This window comes from Perca flavescens, chromosome 1 (assembly GCF_004354835.1).
Source record: "Perca flavescens isolate YP-PL-M2 chromosome 1, PFLA_1.0, whole genome shotgun sequence".
In the NCBI taxonomy this organism is placed as follows: Eukaryota; Metazoa; Chordata; class Actinopteri; order Perciformes; family Percidae; genus Perca; species Perca flavescens.
In genome coordinates, this window is record NC_041331.1 from 19706068 (window position 1) to 19724836 (window position 18769).

Below are 18769 nucleotides of genomic sequence, written 5' to 3' on the forward strand. Positions count from 1 at the left end.
GCTCTGCCATAAAGTAGCTCAAGATTTCTACTGCATAGTATATTTAAACTGTTTCCTAGTGCAGCAACAGAAAGTGTTCTCTTTGAACAGACTGTAGAAATGCTGTTTTGATTGGTTTATTTTTAGGCGTTAACACCCCTAAAGGAGCAAAAGAAAAAGCTACATCAGCAGTTCCCAAAGTGGGGATTGTGTCCCAAGATAAATACAAGGGCTCACAAGATGACATTATTGTTTTAAATTAAGCTTTGTTATAATGTTTTTTTGTCTTGTGAAATGACACTTTATATTTTAAGGCCTCTCAAAAATTCTTCAAATTAAACAATTTAGACAGTAGACATTGTTTGATTTTGCAGGTTCACAGTAAAATGTTGGGATCCACTGTTGTAGATGATCAACATTTTAAGGATCAGTTTGCAGCACCCAACCACACACTCATGCTGTCATTGTGAAGAAGTTGGTCTTTTAAGGACCAAAATAACTCCCCAGATGTCGGCTGAAAGGCAGCATCAGACTCCCATGCAGATAATGGAGCGTTATTGGAGCAAACAATGACAATGTTGCACTCGCACACATGTAACTTTACACTCCGAGTCCCATGAGTCCTAAAGGTGAAGTGAACAGAGTACTGACTAACATGGATCCATGGCTTTATAAAGGAGAATGTATTGCTCCTGAGGGACTGGAGCACCACCTCTGTGTGTGTGTGTGTGTGTGTGTGTGTGTGTGTGTGTGTGTGTGTGTGTGTGTGTGTGCGCTTGCATGCGTACGTGTGTGTATGTCTGTCAGTGGGTGGTTTGACCACATTCTTGTGAAAGGGTGTTGTATCTGTCACACATGTTTGATTAACAGATTCAGGAAATGTCCCACGCAGATTCTTTCATTCACAGACAACGCAGACGTCACACACACAACAAACACATGTTATTTGTTATTAATGTGTCTGTTTGTGAGAGCACGGCTTAATATTTGTGCGTCCGGTGTAAAAGTAGTCACCCTGACAGAGTTAAACTCATTATACGTGATTATTCATATTATTCAAAGCTAAAACAGGTGTGAACTTACATAATACAATTTTTTTTTTACTTTGCATGCTTTCAGTGTTAAATAACTTATTACTTACTGTAGGCCCATATGAGGAAAATGTGTGAAAATGTTCAGTAATGCGATGACGATATGACTTGTGATAAATAAACAAATATTGAAGTGTGCATGTTAGCGATACATTTCCCATGTCAGCCCCTAATTAGAATACAATATTTTAAATATAACTAGGCTAAATGTTGTTTGTAGAGCAGCAACAGTAATGTTTACAGCAGCAAAGTTACGATATAAACTCATTATTATCGCACTGGAAACTATCTAACATGTCAATAAAATAAATAATATTCCTGACATCAAGATACTGAGTGAAGTTTAGAAAAAAATGAGCTAAAGAAGAGATTTATTTGTCACCAACTTGAGTCAGGATCAGTCATTCATCCTGTCCTCCTCCCTTTGCTGAGGTAAATCAGGTACTCACACGTTCACCGCCAATGTCCGATGACATCATTGACATACTTAACAATTAGCCATGTGCAGGTACCGCTGGTAGAGGGAGAAGGAGCTGGTTTGTCTCAGCCAGCAGCTAAGTTTACAAGATTTTGCTAAATTTTAAGATACGTGGCAAACGAGGATAAACAGTTAGACTTTATACAGACAGCTTGGAGCTCAGCCCCGACACAGAGCAGGGGAGAGGCTGCTTTTAATACTGGGATCTGGTACCCATCCCTAAATAAAATGAGTTTTCTCATTCATTGTGTTGTTGGCACCCTTTTGCGATTTGTTTATTGCGCATGTTCATATCGCGATGACGGTGAAAATACAATTTATCTGTCGTCACTAACTTACAGCAGTGTGCTTGATTAAACTCATTTCTATTGCTTACAACAGCGTTCCTAAATAAATAAAAAATGCTCACACTCCCTTTTCTTTGTGCAGGAGAAGCAAAAAACATCCCTCCGTACCCGGGGCCAAACAGGATGAGGGACTGCTACTGCACCGTCAACCTGGACCAAGAAGAGGTCTTCAGGACCAAGATCATTGAGAAGTCCCTTTGGTATGTTGAGGGGCCCTCCACCCGTTTTTGTTTGTCATCCTTTCAGTCTGTATATACAGAAAGGTGCAATCATGAAAGTCAAATTACAACCACTTTCTCGGCGGTCTAAACTCAAGGCTGAGACTTGTAAACACATTTTTTCACATACGGTAACTCCCTGCCTTTATGCATTGAAAGATTTACGATTTAATTCACTTGGTTAGAGCTAATGTGATAGTTCACAACTATTATATTGACAGAATTGATACTATTTAACTTTAGTATTTCAATGAAACATGTTCTCTCTACTAGCTTTGTCTCTCTATTTACATTTCTTACATTTTTTGTCCACAGAATAACTCAATCAAGGTGTGTTATTTCAAACACAGCAGAATTCTGTGTAGTGGAAATATCTTATACAGTATTTCAAGCCAAGCTTAAGAGAAAATGATTTTATGATGGACTGTGTCACTAGTGGAATTTTAACATTTAAGATACAATACATAAAGAATATATCAACTTCTTCAGTCAGACGCCTGCATATTGTCTGCATATAGACTGCACATTGTATCGCAGTATTACCAAAAGATCATGGATTGTGATTCCCTTCCTCTTTGATTTCACAGCCCAGAACGTTCACATTTTTCATCTGATCAGGAAACAAGTGAGATCCTTCCTGCACACAGAGCTTACAAAATTAAATTACATTTATTTAAAGTCACAGTCTCAAAGATCTCTGTTTCGTTCTTTTTGGTGGATCCTATGGTGATGATAAGCGGTAATTGCAGGTGTGTTTTTGGCTCTAACTTCCCAGAGATCCGAACAGAACGCTATTTAAGACACAAGTTGAAGAGCGAGTCTGCTGCATTAGCTCTCCGGCAGACTCACCACTGCTGGGTGATGGAAAACACTAACTGTTCGTCGCTTGTGATTTTCTCAGGAATGTCGCCACAGAAACCCAGCTCGTAATACTGCAAATGCAAGGGCTTTAATCAGTGGGCCATAGACTCAATCATCATTTTCTTCTGGGTGAGGAGGAGTTTAAAGTCCTCCTCCGAACCCACAAAGCCCTCCATAACCAGGCTCCTTCCTACCTCACAGACCTGCTCCACCGCCACAACCCCCCCCGTAACCTCCGCTCCTCTGACGCAGACCTCCCCTCCCCACCACTCAAGCACTGTACCTGGGGCGACAGAGCTTTCACCATTGCATGATTACATTACATGTCATTTAGCTGACGCTTTTATCCAAAGCGACTTACAATTGCTATATATCAGAGGTTGCACGCTTCTAGAGCAACTAGGGGTTAAGTGTCTTGCCCAGGGACACATTGGTTGATGTATCTCAGTGGGAATCAAACCCAGGTCTCCCACACCAAAGGCATGGGTCATATCCACTGCGCCATCACCACCCCCATTGCCATTGCAGCCAATCTTCAACATTATTACTTTAGACATCCTGTATTTGTAGGATTGTTTATAAATGCAGTCATGCCTCTGCCGGCCTGAACACCCACCCACCCCTCTGTGTCTTCATGCCTGCAGAGTTACAGAAGAAGTCAGTAATTGTTAGTAGCAGCTCTGAGGGCTCAGCTCACGAGATTCTCATTGCTGTAATTGATCTATGGTCGTTGTTTAGGTGAGGCAGAGAGTGGCAGCTGATGTACCTTCCAGCCAGTGGTCACAAACAGGCCAATTTTTGTAGGCAAACAAGCTGTAGAGTCATTATGACTCATGGCAAGATGTAAATGCATGTGATGTTATTTTATGTCTGTCCAGGGGACAAAATCAATCATGTTTGGGCACAAATGATGATCTATTTTTTATTTTAGACATGCTTTTTTTAACTTTATTTCTACAGGAGATTTACAGGAGGTTTTCCCAATCCTCTTTTTTCCCTCATGCCTTCTTCTCATCTTTCAACCACTAAATGTCTAAAACTACATTTGTGTTTGGGGTAAAACATGCTCGATGAGAGGAGTCTCTAATCACAGTTCAAATTGTGTCTCCTCTCACCTCCAGTCCGTTCTACGGGGAGGACTTTTACTGCGAGATCCCACGTAGCTTCAGACATCTCTCCTTCTACATCTTCGACAGGGACGTCTTCAGGAGGGACTCCAGTATCGGTGAGTGAACTGCTGCTCCATCTGTTGTAAACTCCGCTCCAACTCCATCGCAGCTTGGAAAATGAATCACGAATTTCTTCATGCTACTTTGTTATACAACAACTTTCTTTTCAGATGTATACTGTAACCGCAGAGTGCTTTTAAAACAACCAATCACTCTAAACTCAAGTTTAAAGTAACGGTCAAAGACCATATGTGGATACCACAGGTTGAATTTAAATTTTCAGCTTGAACCTTATAATTTCAAACAATTAAAACAAACAAGTAAATAAATAACATGATCGATAGAAAAAAGGCAACAATTTTAATAATTCAGAATTCGTTTGAGTCTTTTATCAAGAAAAATTGTTGCTCCAGTTTCTTAAATGTAAGAATTTGCTTCTTTTCTTTGTTATATATTGAAGTAACTTGCGCTTTGAAAATTGTGGCAGACACGGGTTGCTGGCTGTAGCTTCATATTAAACAGACATGATTGGTATCAATCTTCTCATCTAATTCTCGCCAAGAAAGCCAATAATCATCTTTCACAAATTGTCTAATTATTCCTTTAAGGTCCCTTATAGTTACACTGTTGGCACGAAAAAGGTGTGTGTCTGTTTGTGTGAGGGCGGATGTTTTTGTCAGTATCTTTGGGTGTGTCAGTGTGCATATTGGTGGATTTGTATCCGATGCGTGTGTGTGTGTGTGTGTATGTGTGTGTGTGTGTGTTTGTGACCACCAGCCACAAACTGAAAAATCTTTTTTAGGGTGTGTTTTGTATCATCAACAGCTCCTGTGTGTGTGTGTGTGTGTGTGTGTGTGTGTGTGTGTGTGTGTGTGTGTGTGTGTGTGTGTGTGTGTGTGTGTGTGTGTGTGTGTGTGTGTGTGTGTGTGTGTGTGTGTGGGTGGGTGTGTGTGGGTGTGGGTGTGGGTGTGGGTGTGGGTGTTGGAAACCGAAAAGTAGCTTGTTACTTTCAGGGTAGAAATGACAGGGTCATATTCAGGCCACTGACACTTTGTGAGTATTTCTGCACCAGGATGCCTACATGCATTTAAAAGAGATGCGACGTGTGGATTGACAGCATGTGAGCAGGTGTGTGGGTGTTGGTTGAGTGTTTGTTGAAGCTTGCATCTGAACACGTAGATCATTGTTAGGAACCTGAGCTCATTTTTCTTTGTGTTATAATGTGTGTGTGTGTGTAGGCAAGGTTGCAGTGAAGAAAGAGGACCTGCAGAAATATCACGGCAAAGACACCTGGTTCCAGCTACAACCTGTCAGCGCTGACTCAGAAGTGCAGGTCAGTACAGAGAAAAACACACACAAAACACACACAAACCACACACAAAGCACTCTCTCTTGATCTTTTTTTCTTATTCTCTCGTGGATCCTTCAGTTGTTTTGTTTCTCAGCTTCTCTACAGAAACCACATGACACTTATAGGGCTGGATACTTTTGGGTAAAAATGTGCAGGCGTTGAATGCTGGCTCTGATTAGTTGTCTTCTTCACTTGTTCCTTGATCTTTAGACAACATTTAAAGCAAGACTACTGTACATTCTTAATAGTTTTCTCAGTGGTGGAATGGCAGAGAGAGCAAGTGCCCGGTTAAGTTTGTCCTTATGCAAAATATTTCCCTAAGCTAAGGGGACCATTTAGGAGTGTTGCATAAAGCCTCTTAGGTTGTCTCTTTGCCTACTAAGGCTTTACGGTAGTTACTGTCATAATACAGCACAATTTTGTTTTTTTAAGATAATTTTTTCGGGCATTTTAGGCCTTTATTTCCATAGGACAGATGAAGACATGAAAGGGGAGAGAGAGGGGGGAATGACATACAGCAAAGGACCGCAGGTCGGAGTCGAACCCACGGCCGCTGCGTCGAGAAGTAAACCTCTATATATGTGCGCCTGCTCTACCAACCGAGACAACCCGGCCACCACTCACAGTGTTACTTGACAGCATTATTGTCAGTATTAGCTAGGGTTGGGCAATTGGATGAATATATATCAGTAATGTTGTTTTATTGTTTTGGTGCGATTTATGTCATTTTAGTTTGGTAATTTAATGGACTGCTTCCGAAGAACGTCACAAGCAATAAAACACATTCTTGCTCATTTCACTACACGTATGGGTTTTGCTGGTACAACCTTGCTTGGTGTGGTATGAGTGTGAGCTAATGTTAGATAGATATTGTACACGGATAGTGTAAAACGTTATTAAGCTGGTTTGATTATGACCTTGACATACTTTCTACAGTACAGTTACACTACATTTTTGCATTTTAACCCCAGTTGTCACAGTCAGTGCTGTTTAGCAAGAGTTATAGCCGGGACACAGCCGATTATTGGCCGTTAGACAATCTGGCGAGGTCAGTGACGCAAATCTGTTCAGTGTGTCGTCGTCAGTCTGGGGGGCTGTCGGCGTTCATTTTGGCCGACCTGACATGTTCAGTCGCCGGCAGGGCAGTCGGGACTCACCCGGAAATGGGGAGCGGAATGAGCTTGACTAGAGTCTCTCAAAATCTGACGAAAATCTTCTAAACTGACCTTTGTTGAGCTGAAATGAACACAGATTCAGCAACTGCACGGCCTTTTTCTCGCTTAAAATGTTTTCAGAAACATGTTTCAGTGAACTATTTTAGTACAATATGAGATCGTATTCTGAACGGCCGCCATGACAGTCTGGCTTTGAATTTCTGGAGAAAACAAACCCATGTGACGCGTTCGTCCAATCAGCTGCTGGTTTTCATTTCCTGGGCAACAATACAGATTAGCGCTGCCTGCTGTTATAGAGATGCATTACGTCTCGTCTCGTCTCTTTGGTGTGTTCTGTGGCACTTTTTGGACCAACACGGGGAGACTGATCATTTCGACTGGCTTTTCTTTCAACGGTCGACCGTCTGGTCAGTATGTAAGCAGCTTTACATGAACTGGCTCTAAAATTATATAAGTTTGGCTTCTTTTATTAAAAATAATAATAATAATAATAATAATAATAAAGGTATGAAAAAAGTATTATTTTGGTTTCAAATGACACCTTGACTTAGACACTAAGATACTTAGGGCCCTATCTTGCACTCAGCGCAATTGACTCTGTACGCCGACGCATGTATCATTCCTATTTTGCACCCGACGCACAGCGGACTTTTCCCTCCACAGACGCACGTCAGTAAAATAGGGAATGTATTTGTGCTCCCGGGGGCGGTTCAGCGAAAAGAGGAGGCGTGTTCCGGCGCTATTCTGTTCTGATGCTATTTTGCAGTTTCAGAAAACAATTCCGCCACTGAAAAAACCTGGTCTAAAGTCAGTGGCGCGTTATTCAGATGCTATTTTAGGGGTGCATGCTTGGCCATAATGTAGCGTGTGCACAACGCACATACTCTTTTTTTCTCTCATCTACACGGATGCAGCAGTTCCCATTTTTGCAAACCATACATAATTACAAAGGAAAAATATTACTGAAAATGCGCTTCAGGTGTTTGGATAGGTCAGGAGGCACTTTACAGTACAGCCCTCAAAAAGTCGCAGCATTCTTTGTGGCTTGTTGTGTTTTACATTACATTTACATTTCCATGAATCATGGATGTGTTGATGACATAAATGAGGAAATATTAGAGGACTTAAGGAGACGTGATGTTGAACTACGGCGGGATTGGACACTCCGGTGGAATCTGGTCCGGGAGTGGCAATGTGCGTTATGCTCCTGGTGGAGCGGGTGGACGGAGATGGAGTGGGGGGAGGAGGAAGGGGCACAACAGGAGCAGGTGGTGCGTTTGGAGGCCCACGCTGGAGATCCGCCCACAAAGCTACTTGCGTTTCACGTTTGATACTTGCGTTTCAGATCGTTAAAAAAGGGCCCATAGACACAGACTCTGCCAACAGCATACGCGTTGATGTGTGATAGTGTGTCTGCATGTTCATGTTTAAACCGGGCAGAACCCAAACAAACACAGCATGTGTGCACCAGAAACATCCGAGCCTGCAGGGTCAAAGTCACCTGGCTCTCCGTGTATACTGTGGATCCAATTTCTTCACCTCCATCACAGCTCAGTTTGTGATCAGCTGGTGAAAGAGTGAACACGCAGATTTTATTAGAATCACTATATTTCCCACATTCTCACTTGTCATCAATGAATGACAGCTGGCTGTGATAGAAAAGTAAAGTGTGTTTGGGTCGCAGGTTGTGGTTTAGATTTGCTGTTGAGAATAATAACAGGATATTAGGAGTGGGAATCACCAGAGGCCTCACAATACCATATCATCACAATACTTATGTCACGATACCATATTATTGCCATTTTAAACATATTGCAATATTCTGCGATATAGGCAAGGCAAGGCAAGGCAGCTTTATTTATATAGCACATTTCAGCAACAGGGCAATTCAAAGTGCTTTACATAAAACATTAAAGAGCAGTTAGAAAACAATTAAAAAACAATAATAAACAAATTAAAAACATTAAAAGACAAGAATAAAATTGATAGTGCAGTATAAGAATAAAAGTTACAGTGCAGTATAAGAAATTAAAGTTAATAAAATAGATTATTTAAAGAAAAGCAACATCAAAAAGATAGGTCTTATAGATATAGTGCAATTTAATACCTTATTTCCAACTTCAAATGTTTCCCAATTTCAAATGATGTCCCCAAAAGGAATCTTTGTCAACAATTTCTCTGTTTGTTCATCTCACCTCAATTTTATTGCTGCAAAATGGGATTGTCAAGCAGACCAACACATGTATAATAAAAGATTGATACTTGCGTCTGTGTATCGATACAGTATTGCCACGGAAAATATCGCGATACTACGCTGTATGGATTTCCCCCCCCACCCCTACAGGATATCACTGAATGTTACAGGAATATGTTCATGGTTCTTGTATGATGGAGGTAAAAAAAGAGCAAATCATTCATTATTTTTGGGAAATGTTGAGAGACATTCCTGACTGAAATGTTCACTTTTGATCTGAATCTTTGCACTTTATTCTACTTTGTTACCACTGACGTCTCTGTCTATGTAAATCAAGTGCACATCCAAACGTTAGTCCAAACATTAAGAACAACTCAAATGCTGAAGTGTGTTAATCACTGGGAAAAGTGGACACATTTCCAGTTCGCTGTCTTGTGACCGTGTAGCAAGTGGAGGGAAGTCTGCACAATTCATGGAAGCATTTAAAAGTTAATTTAGTAGCTTTTTCTGATTTACAGCTGCCAGTTAGGGTATTCTTAGCAAGTTGTAAACAAGCTAAAAAGTAAATGTAACTTTGCACATGTATGAATAATTGACCTAAGTTTGGGGTTTAAAAAAGCTTTATTTCTGTTACATTTTGCTTCCATTCATCTGTGACTCCTGAAATCTAGTAATCTAGTTTGGAGCGGTTGCATTTTTCTTCACTTGTCTTACATGCTTATTTAACATGTGCACGATTTCTACTATTCCGTATTCAGCAGTCTAACTCACCCACACGCATTGGTTAAACGCACACACATGCGCGCACACACCCAGCACATTACTGTAGTACTACACACACACACACACTCACACACACACACACACACACACACACACACACTGTCAGAGACACAGTGAACAGTAACATCTGCAGACAGATGGGTGTGTGTAGCCCTGGAGCAGGGATCTGAAACAGAGACACATTCATCCGAGGAGCCGGGGAGAGGAAGGATGTGTGAGAGAATGAGTGAAAAGAGAGAACGCGAGGGAGATGGATCAAATGAAGTAGGAAGATAGAGTGTCTCTCTTCTCTTTTCAATAGAGGACACATTGTTTGGCCTGTGCGCACATGTGTAAGTGTGTGTGTTTGTTCCTTCTGCTTGAATCAGCCAGAAAGAGAAACGCCTGTTAGTTTGCATACTGATGCTGTTAATTAATGGAGCTTTTCTAGACAGCTGCACCACTACACTGTCATTATGTCATTAATCCAATCACTTCAGAGGGAAAATAACTTCAGCATGACGTACAGGCTCGCAGCTATTTACATACAGTGTCTCTGTTGGTGGAGGAATGCCACTTTTTTAATGTTTGTGTATTTATTGTTTTGTACAGGGATTTAGTGTACAGGGAGTGCATTTTTGGCTCATAGTTACAGTCTATAGATCAGGTATTTTCTGAAAAACTGATTCATCCATTTCCAACCTTACAGTGGTATGCATAAGTTTAGACACCCATGCTAAAGTTGACTAAAAATAGGAATAAAAAAATCATCTTTTGGAAATTGATCTTAATGCCTTAATTAAAAAAATGAGGAAAAATCCAGCCTTTAAGGACACCAATTTTCTTTGTGAATGAATAATGTATCGTAAATAAATAAATGTTCTTCCTTAAAATACAGGGAGCATAAGTATAGACAATATAAATTCAGGATTTGGATTTGGGCTGTACTGGGAGAGTTCAAAAACTGGCAATTTGATCTAAGAGCGAAGCAGGTAGACTCTACACTGCCCAATGAAAACCAGGGATCTCCAATAATATGTTTTCAGATAACTTGAAGGATTACATATTTTTATGAGTTGAGACCCATGGTTGAACCCAATACATTATTCATTGTGAGAGATGAATTGTCACTAAGACATTAGGCTGCACGTTATTGTCAGCAGAGATTTGTCTCGTGTCACAAGCCAGGTCTATTTCTCATACACACAAACAAGTTGATGAATGCGTCGTTTTCACTGGACATTGACCATGCTACCTGTCACCGGGCACCTGGCTGTGTGTGTTATACAGACCCTGTGTTCGTAAGCACTCTGCAGAACATTTAAATTTAAAAATGTGTGCATTAAAAAGTCTATTTGTGTGTTTGTGTTCTGCAGGGAAAAGTGCACCTGGAGCTGCGTCTAAGTGAAGTCATCACAGACAGTGGAGCCATCAATCATAAACTAGCCACACGGTGAGACTGCACACAAGCATGGATGCGCGCACACACACACACATACAGACACACACAGAGTCCTTATTCATACATAACGATACTAACACCTCAAATTATTATTTGACCTATGCAGTTTTATAAAAATTATCAGAGTCTATGTAAAAAGAAGAAAAGACAACATCCTTTGATCACAACATTGATTCTCTGCTGTTTACATAAAATGTTTTTCTGCAAACAATGATTTTAAAGCTTTATGTCAGTGTTACTGTCAGCTGATGTCTTATTTTTTGCCACGCTGGCAGTGAGGGACTGCAATGTTGGTTGGTCCACCACTTTGGTCCAAACTGAAATATCTTTAAAACTATTGGATGGATTACCATTACATTTTGTACATACATTCATGGTCTCCAGAGGATGTATTCTGCTGACTTTGATGATCCCCTGACTTTTCCTCTAGTGCCACCATCAGGTCAAAATCATAGGTCAAAATGTGACTTTGTTTACATTCCCATCAGCCGGAACTGGACTTTGTGCTAATTAGCTAATGTTAGCATGCTAACACGCTAAACTAAGTTGGTGATCATTGTGAACATTATACCTGCTAAACATCAGCATGTTAGCATCCTGACATTAGCATTTAGCTCAAAGCACCGCTGTGCCGTAGTACAGCTTCACAGGTTTAAATCAACATTGAGGTTGGCCTAACACTGCGTCAAGGTCAAGGTAACATGTGATGTGTGAACTTCAGTGTTTGCAGGGGATCAATGATATACTTATGGTCTGGATGGATTATTATGTGTGTGTGGGGGGGGGGGAGGCGGGTTGTGTGTGTATGTGTGTTTGTTTGCTTGTTTGTTTGCTCTCCAGCTCTTCCCTAAAGTCCAATTACGAGCCAGCGTGGCTCCGTCCCCAGGGCACATTGCGGGTAATGAGCTTAAAGCAGGAGGTTTCTCTAGTAAGACCTGGTATGAGAGGGAGAGCGTCCATTCAGCTCTACAGATCAACCTACCCACTGAAAGAAATCTTCTTTAGGCAAGGACAGGAAATGTTATTTAACATGTTTCATTGCAGGTAAATGGAGTGTGCTTTACATTCAAATGCATTTAGCCACAAGTGACATGTACATAATACAATAAATAAAATACATTAAGTGCAACAGCAACAAAAAAGAGCAAAGAAAAATACAGGTAAAAAAAATAGAATCAGAATTTTAGAATCAGAATCATATTTATGTGAGATCTTATTTATATGATTCATATTTCTTTCCATGTAATGCTACTTTATACTGATAGCTCCATTACATTTTAGAGGGATACAATGTACTTTATACTCCTCTACGTGTATCTGACAGTTATAGTTGCTACTTATTTTGTAGAGAAAAAAGTATGTTATAAAATATGGTGCATTGTTCTCAAACCACCCAACAGTATATAATGTTAAAATCAGTACTACCTCCAACACCTACAATGATAAAATAGTACTTACACAATAATGCATCAGTAAAAGTAACCAAATAACAAAATGTACAATAACGTAACACTCAGTGGACAGTTTTTGCATAACATGCATAACTTTTAACTTAAATACATTTTTTTCTGTACTGTCTGTACTTTTACTTGAGTAATAATAACAAAATTGATGCAGTACAACCAGAGAAATTGTCTTTTTTAATTCCACACATTCTGCTTCCTTGTCAAAACCTGGCACCTAAATTACCCACAATGCAACTTGACCAACGACAGTTTGGTCTGATGCTGCCTTCAAATGGAACTCGTGAACTACGACATGAGAAGTCATGAACATGCTAGTGTCATCAGATTTCACACAACTTGCTCTGGAGCTCCAAAGACCCAATACCTTGAAACAGACTTTGATTTCCCTTTGGAGTAATATTTTGAGTGTTAAGTCTTTCATTTCATTAATTGAGTATTTTTACAATGTGGTTTGCAGTCACTTTTACTTAATTAAAATATCTAAATACTTCCTTCACCACTGGAAAATGCTGGCAGACAGAAATGTAGTTGGTTGTGTGATATCATGGATGACATCCGAGGACAAGAAACCTATAACTAAACACAGTCTTTACTTGTGGAAGATATTCAAGTCCCTGTTCTGATTTAATTTAATATTTGATTTCACCTACTTGTAATCGTGCACCCGTCAGTGACACAGACTCAGACTCACTCTGCTTTTTTGTGTGTGGTTTTGGCACGATGATGTAATTAATTTCCCTCTTATTTGAGACAAATTGTTTTTGACAGGTTACGTGGGCGCAGAAGAGAAGCACATGAACCCAGTATGAGTAATGCCGACTAAAACAAATAAGTCTACTTCACCACCACTGTCTGGCATGCCAGAGTTCACTGTGGTGATGAAAAAGCATGGAAGGGGAGGGGGCTGGATAGTAGGCTAAGCAGGGGTTATATAAACAAGCTTATTGGGCAGGAAGCACTTTGGCATTAGTGATGCTTAACCCAGCCCTCTCCTTATTCCTTAGGAACCTGTGTGTGTGTGTGTGTGTGTGTGTGTCAGCAGGATGGTGCAAGCTGTGCTGTAGTTGAGGGCTGCGCTGCGATTTGCTGTGTAATTCATGCGGTGTGAGTAGTGGTGCATCACTGTGACACAAAGCAAGTGATTTGTCCCGCTGGGTGTCCTGGCCTGTTTGGATGCTAATCCCCTTACAGCATGATGTCATCAGATAGATAGATAGATAGATAGATAGACAGACAGACAGACAGACAGACAGACAGACAGACAGACAGACAGACAGATAGACAGACAGATAGATAGATAGATAGATAGATAGATAGATAGATAGATAGATAGTAGATGTGTTAAAATTAATCAAATAATCGATGCATCGAATCGTGGACATGGACGATGCTGCATCGATAATCGGCCGGCTCATAATCGATTATTTCTGTTTACAATTTAATGTAGGCCTAACAACCTTTCTGTTTACATATTATGTTATGTTTTGCACATTCAGGAAGTGCCATGTGCTCAGTGCTGTAGTTTTATGTATCCAATTTATTTAGTATTAGAGCACTGCAGAATGTTTTGTTTTTGAAGCTTGAAAAGCTCTGAATTAAATATATTATATGGCTTTAATAGAAAAATGTATTTGATGCATCGAGATATCGAATTGAATCGCTGACATGATAATCGTAATCGAATCGGGAGCTCAGTGAAGATTCACACCTCTAGTAGGTAGGTAGATCGTCCTTGGTTGATCAGAGATGCTTGAGTCCTACTCTAGAACCACATTTGAGGATTAAATCCTACCTGAGCTTTGTTTCCTTTATCTCCCTTGTTCTCAGTCTGACCCCTCGGTTGTAGAGTCAGAAGCCTGTAGATATGGTCTCTTCTGCTTTCAATTTTATTTTTTTCTCTGGCCTCTCTCAAGTCGTCTTTGTGCTGTTTGTAGTTGCTTGATCACACATGATTTAAAATTGGCACAACTCCTCACCAACAGCTTAAAATGAATTACTCCCCTCTAACTCTTTTCATCTGCCCCCCTCTGTGTTTCTGCCCTTGTTACATACATACAGACACACCTAACATTAACACCAGGGACCGTTTTTACATGCTGAGAAAACTCTCAGAGAGCTCTTTACTTGGCCCAGCGTTTACAAGCAAGGACTCCAGCGGAGGAGTGAGCTACAGTATGAATGGACCAGATGTTTATTGTCTGTGGAAAGGGGGCGGTTGACTTGATTGCTTGATATGATGCTCTCTTTAGATGTCATTGTCGAGTCTCTTTCAGTCACTCAAACACTTATACAGATATACATTTGTAGATGCTCATTGTTTTTGAGCTCATTAGAGATGTGTTTACAAGTTACATTTGTTACTGCAGACGTGTTGACATGTCATAGCAGGAAAAGCAGACGTGTAATTAATAACATTGAGTATGGCGTGGCGCCCGGGTGGCTCACCTGGTAGTGTGTGCACCCCATGTACAGAGGCTCAGTCCTCGCCGCAGCTGCCGCGGGTATGGTTCTAACCTGCGGCTTCCCTTTCATGTCTAAGCTGTCCTATCAAATAAAGGCCTAAAATGCGAAGAAGAAGAAAAAAAGACTATGCTGGCTCACTAGTTTTGCAAAATGTTAGTCTTTTTTAATGTTATAAGTAACACCTGTGCTTTTCCTCCTATGACAAGTCAAAATGTTTGCTGTAAAAAGGTCTGTTGGATAGCAGCAGTACGTTCCTTTTATCCACACAAAAGCTTCAATTGTTACTTGTGTCCCGTCTTTAGATATTCTAAGTTTTTATTAAAGAGGGATATACATTTTCGACCGTGATGAATTCGCTTTATACCTTATAAACCCAATTTTGTCTTTGGTCAGGGAGTATATCTCCATGTGTGCATCCTTGCTAGTGTTATGAGATTTATCTTGATTGACCATCAGTGCAGAAAAGTGAGCATCATACCTGAACCACACCTATTCATTTGGATGGAAGGTTTTTGTTATTTCCCAGCTCTATGTTGCTGAGAACTTCACTTCAGAGCTCAGACTTCTTACTTGAAAGTTTTTAAGTGAAGTTAAAAATGCATTAGGCTATTTTTTTTACCACTTGGTGGGCTGAAAGCTTTCAAAACAAACTCATAGAACCATGACTGCAGAATTATCATCCAAATACTGGATCTACTGGAAATAAACCCAATACTATATTGTTACTGTTACAGTACTGTTTTTAGCTCTTTTCTCTCCACAAACTCCAGAGATATATATGTGTCTAATCCTGCTAGATGATCAAATGTCTTCAAAATATCTTTTATCATGCTGGGCAGGTAGCATAGGTTCAACCTATCTTCTTGTTTGCTGAAAATAGGATAATGTTGTTTTATACCATGTATAACGGTTGTTGAGAGCAGTGAGACTCCTGCTGTCTGTGTGGGCAGAGGTGTAGGATTGGGTGTCAATTCTCAGTGGTCTTGGCAGTACTGGTGACCCTTTCACATTAGTCAATTGTGTTATTGTGATAATATAGAGCTTAATAAAGCTTTACCAGTCCTCTGAGAGTATATTCAGATTAGTTTATGTGGCTCCTGGCTTTTAGCATTTTGGAGATCTTTTTATCCTATTCTATTTGTTTGTGCTGCCATTTCTTTCCCCTTATAAAAAGCTCAAATCGCTCCTCCTAACTTAACATAGTGTAATGCTAAACACCTTAGCATAATAAAGATACTGTATAAGCACTTTGTGAAAATCTGTTGTCTATATTAGATTTTTTTTCACGATTCAACCTTTAGTACCACCATCCCTGACATTTGGGCGATAAGGCGAGGCAGTCAGAGTAGAGCATTGAATGAGCTCACACAAGGTTAATGGTGCATTAAAATTAACATAGTGTTAACGTTTTACATGGGTGTGTGTATGTACGCTTGTACAGCAGTGTGCTTATTCATTAATGTTTTGTGTGTGTTTCCAAAGAGTGTTGGAGTGCCAAGGTCTTCCAATCGTCAACGGCCAATGTGATCCCTACGCTGCTGTCTCCTTACTTGGACCTTCAAGGTCAGATCTCTCACACGATTGGACATGATTTCCCCGGTTAGCAGTCACAACTTTGTTTATCAAATGTATAACTTTGTAAAAAAAAAAAAACGTTTTCTCTCCTTCTGCCTCTCTGCGTCTCTCAGGTCAGAAGCTAAAAAGACCAAAGTGAAGAGGAAAACCAACAATCCACAGTTTGAGGAGGTTTTCTATTTTGAGGTAAATATTTCTGTGTGTGAGCTGTTTCACAGTTATTTGTTTGTCATTGTAAAGATGTGTCTTCATGTTGGGCATCAGTCAAAGCTAGAGATATAGTGAGGGTTTAAGGTCTCCTGCACACTGCCTGCGTGGCGTGAGCGTGGCGTTTCTGTTGTGTGGCGGCTGTGTGGCGTTTTCTATGTCTTTGCACACCAGAAACGTGTCTGATGCGGCGCTGCTGCTGCTGCTAGCGTTGTCTGTACACATGTACTGTATGTTTCCCATTGATAAAATGAAATAATAGCTTGTTTACTGCACTCAAGCAGTAGTATACTTCATGTTAAACATAAATATATACTGATTTGATTACAGCAAAGACAACATCGGCAGTATTGAGAGCAAAATAGGCTACCGAATATTTCATTCTAAATTGACAGGTGCAATATATTATTTTTTTTGTTTTTTATTACACCTATATCTGCATTTATGTCAAAATATAGAGACTTTCAAACATTAACATGTCATTTATTAAATGTATTTGTGTCAAAATGACATATAAACATCTTTTCGTATTCTATTTTGCCTTCCAACACGCTTGCGTGTCGCGTGAAAAATAGGCGTCGGCCCTATTTCTAGCATGCACGCGTTTTCGGCGTGGCTCGAGCCGCGCCTGAGACGTGCGTGTCACGCAGGCAGCGTGCAAGCTCTAACCTGTTGACATGGGAGCCGAAATAAAAATGGACACGCCACGCAGCTGACACGCTGACGCCATGCAGGCAGTGTGCAGGAGGCCTAAAAAAACAATACATGGCCAAACGTATGTGGACACCTGAACAAAACAACCATATGTAATTATTGATAGTTGAAGTATCTCACACCCATGGCATACTTAGACTCCCTATAATTAGTGTGGGTGTGCTCACACTGGGCTTCATTGAGATCTATCTGACCAACCTATTACTTTTGTTTGCACGTGGCTGGGTGGGTGAAGTTACATCTTTATCTTTTTTATTTTTTTATTTATGACATTTTGTAAAATAGTGTAATTCCAGCACAGCTTCACCTAACGTCAAACTGAGCAGAGGTCCAATTAACCAGAATAAGTGGGAAACACCTGTGTGCAAGGTCCAAAATTAGCACCATCTACCAGCCAAAACACTGGTAAAATATGCAAGTGGCTGGTAGAGTTACTTCCCTCACCAGCCCAAAAAACAATGGTTATCTATTGAGTGGCTTGTAAAACTTGAACATGGTGAATTTGTTTTTCTTTGAATGTCTCTTTGAAAAACTTCACAGTTCACGATTTTATATTCATGAGTTCATATTTATAGATTTTTTTTTTCACACACACACACAAACTCCATTTTACACTGCCCCCATTAACCCTCACTCACCACCCGCTCAGCTCTGACATTTTTGTGTCGCTCCTCCCTCTGGCCTCCCCGCTGCAGCAACAGAAGACAGCAGGACAAGAGTATGATTGATTCGGACAAACCACCAAACAATCTGGCCCATTGATTTCTATCCGACAAGACCGTCTCATTTATTCCCGACCAGCACATGAACAGGACTCATACCCTGTAGTGCTTTCCGCCTGCAGCCCCCTTCTGAGGCCCACGTCCACATGCAAACACAGGCCATCTATCATGTTTCTGCCATGTGGTTGTCCTTTTTTAATTGTTTCAAATTTTATTTTCTCATTGATCCAAATTTACATGGACCCTGCCACATTCTGATCTCTGATAACTCCTGATTTGGGTCATTTTGACCTAATTGAAAACTATGTTTTTATTTATTTTTATTTTTTCAAAAAAATAGTGTGCAGTTTAGAAAAAAAATCTGGTTTCCCACACTACTAAAGGGCATTGTATGCTTTGCAATGTAATAGTGAAGCATTGGATGTCTCAATTATCAAAATATTTGTAGACCAATGTTCTGTAGATTGAGTAATCAACTAATGGTTTGAGCTCTAGTCTTAGTGTTCTGTCTCTTCTTTAACCAGCCTGTTTTTTC

General features: G+C 40.3%; 1 protein-coding gene across 3 annotated transcripts in view; it reads left to right on the forward strand.

Moving 5' to 3' along the window:
* Positions 1-18769, forward strand: part of rasa3 (RAS p21 protein activator 3) — a 46528-nt gene that overhangs the window by 12706 nt on the left and 15053 nt on the right. For all 3 annotated transcript variants that reach the window (XM_028583330.1, XM_028583339.1, XM_028583348.1), the window contains exons 2-7: positions 1978-2095; positions 4096-4199; positions 5382-5476; positions 11002-11078; positions 16499-16579; positions 16705-16777. In XM_028583330.1, the coding sequence (XP_028439131.1) occupies positions 1978-2095; positions 4096-4199; positions 5382-5476; positions 11002-11078; positions 16499-16579; positions 16705-16777 (548 nt within the window). The remainder of the gene's footprint in view (positions 1-1977; positions 2096-4095; positions 4200-5381; positions 5477-11001; positions 11079-16498; positions 16580-16704; positions 16778-18769) is intronic.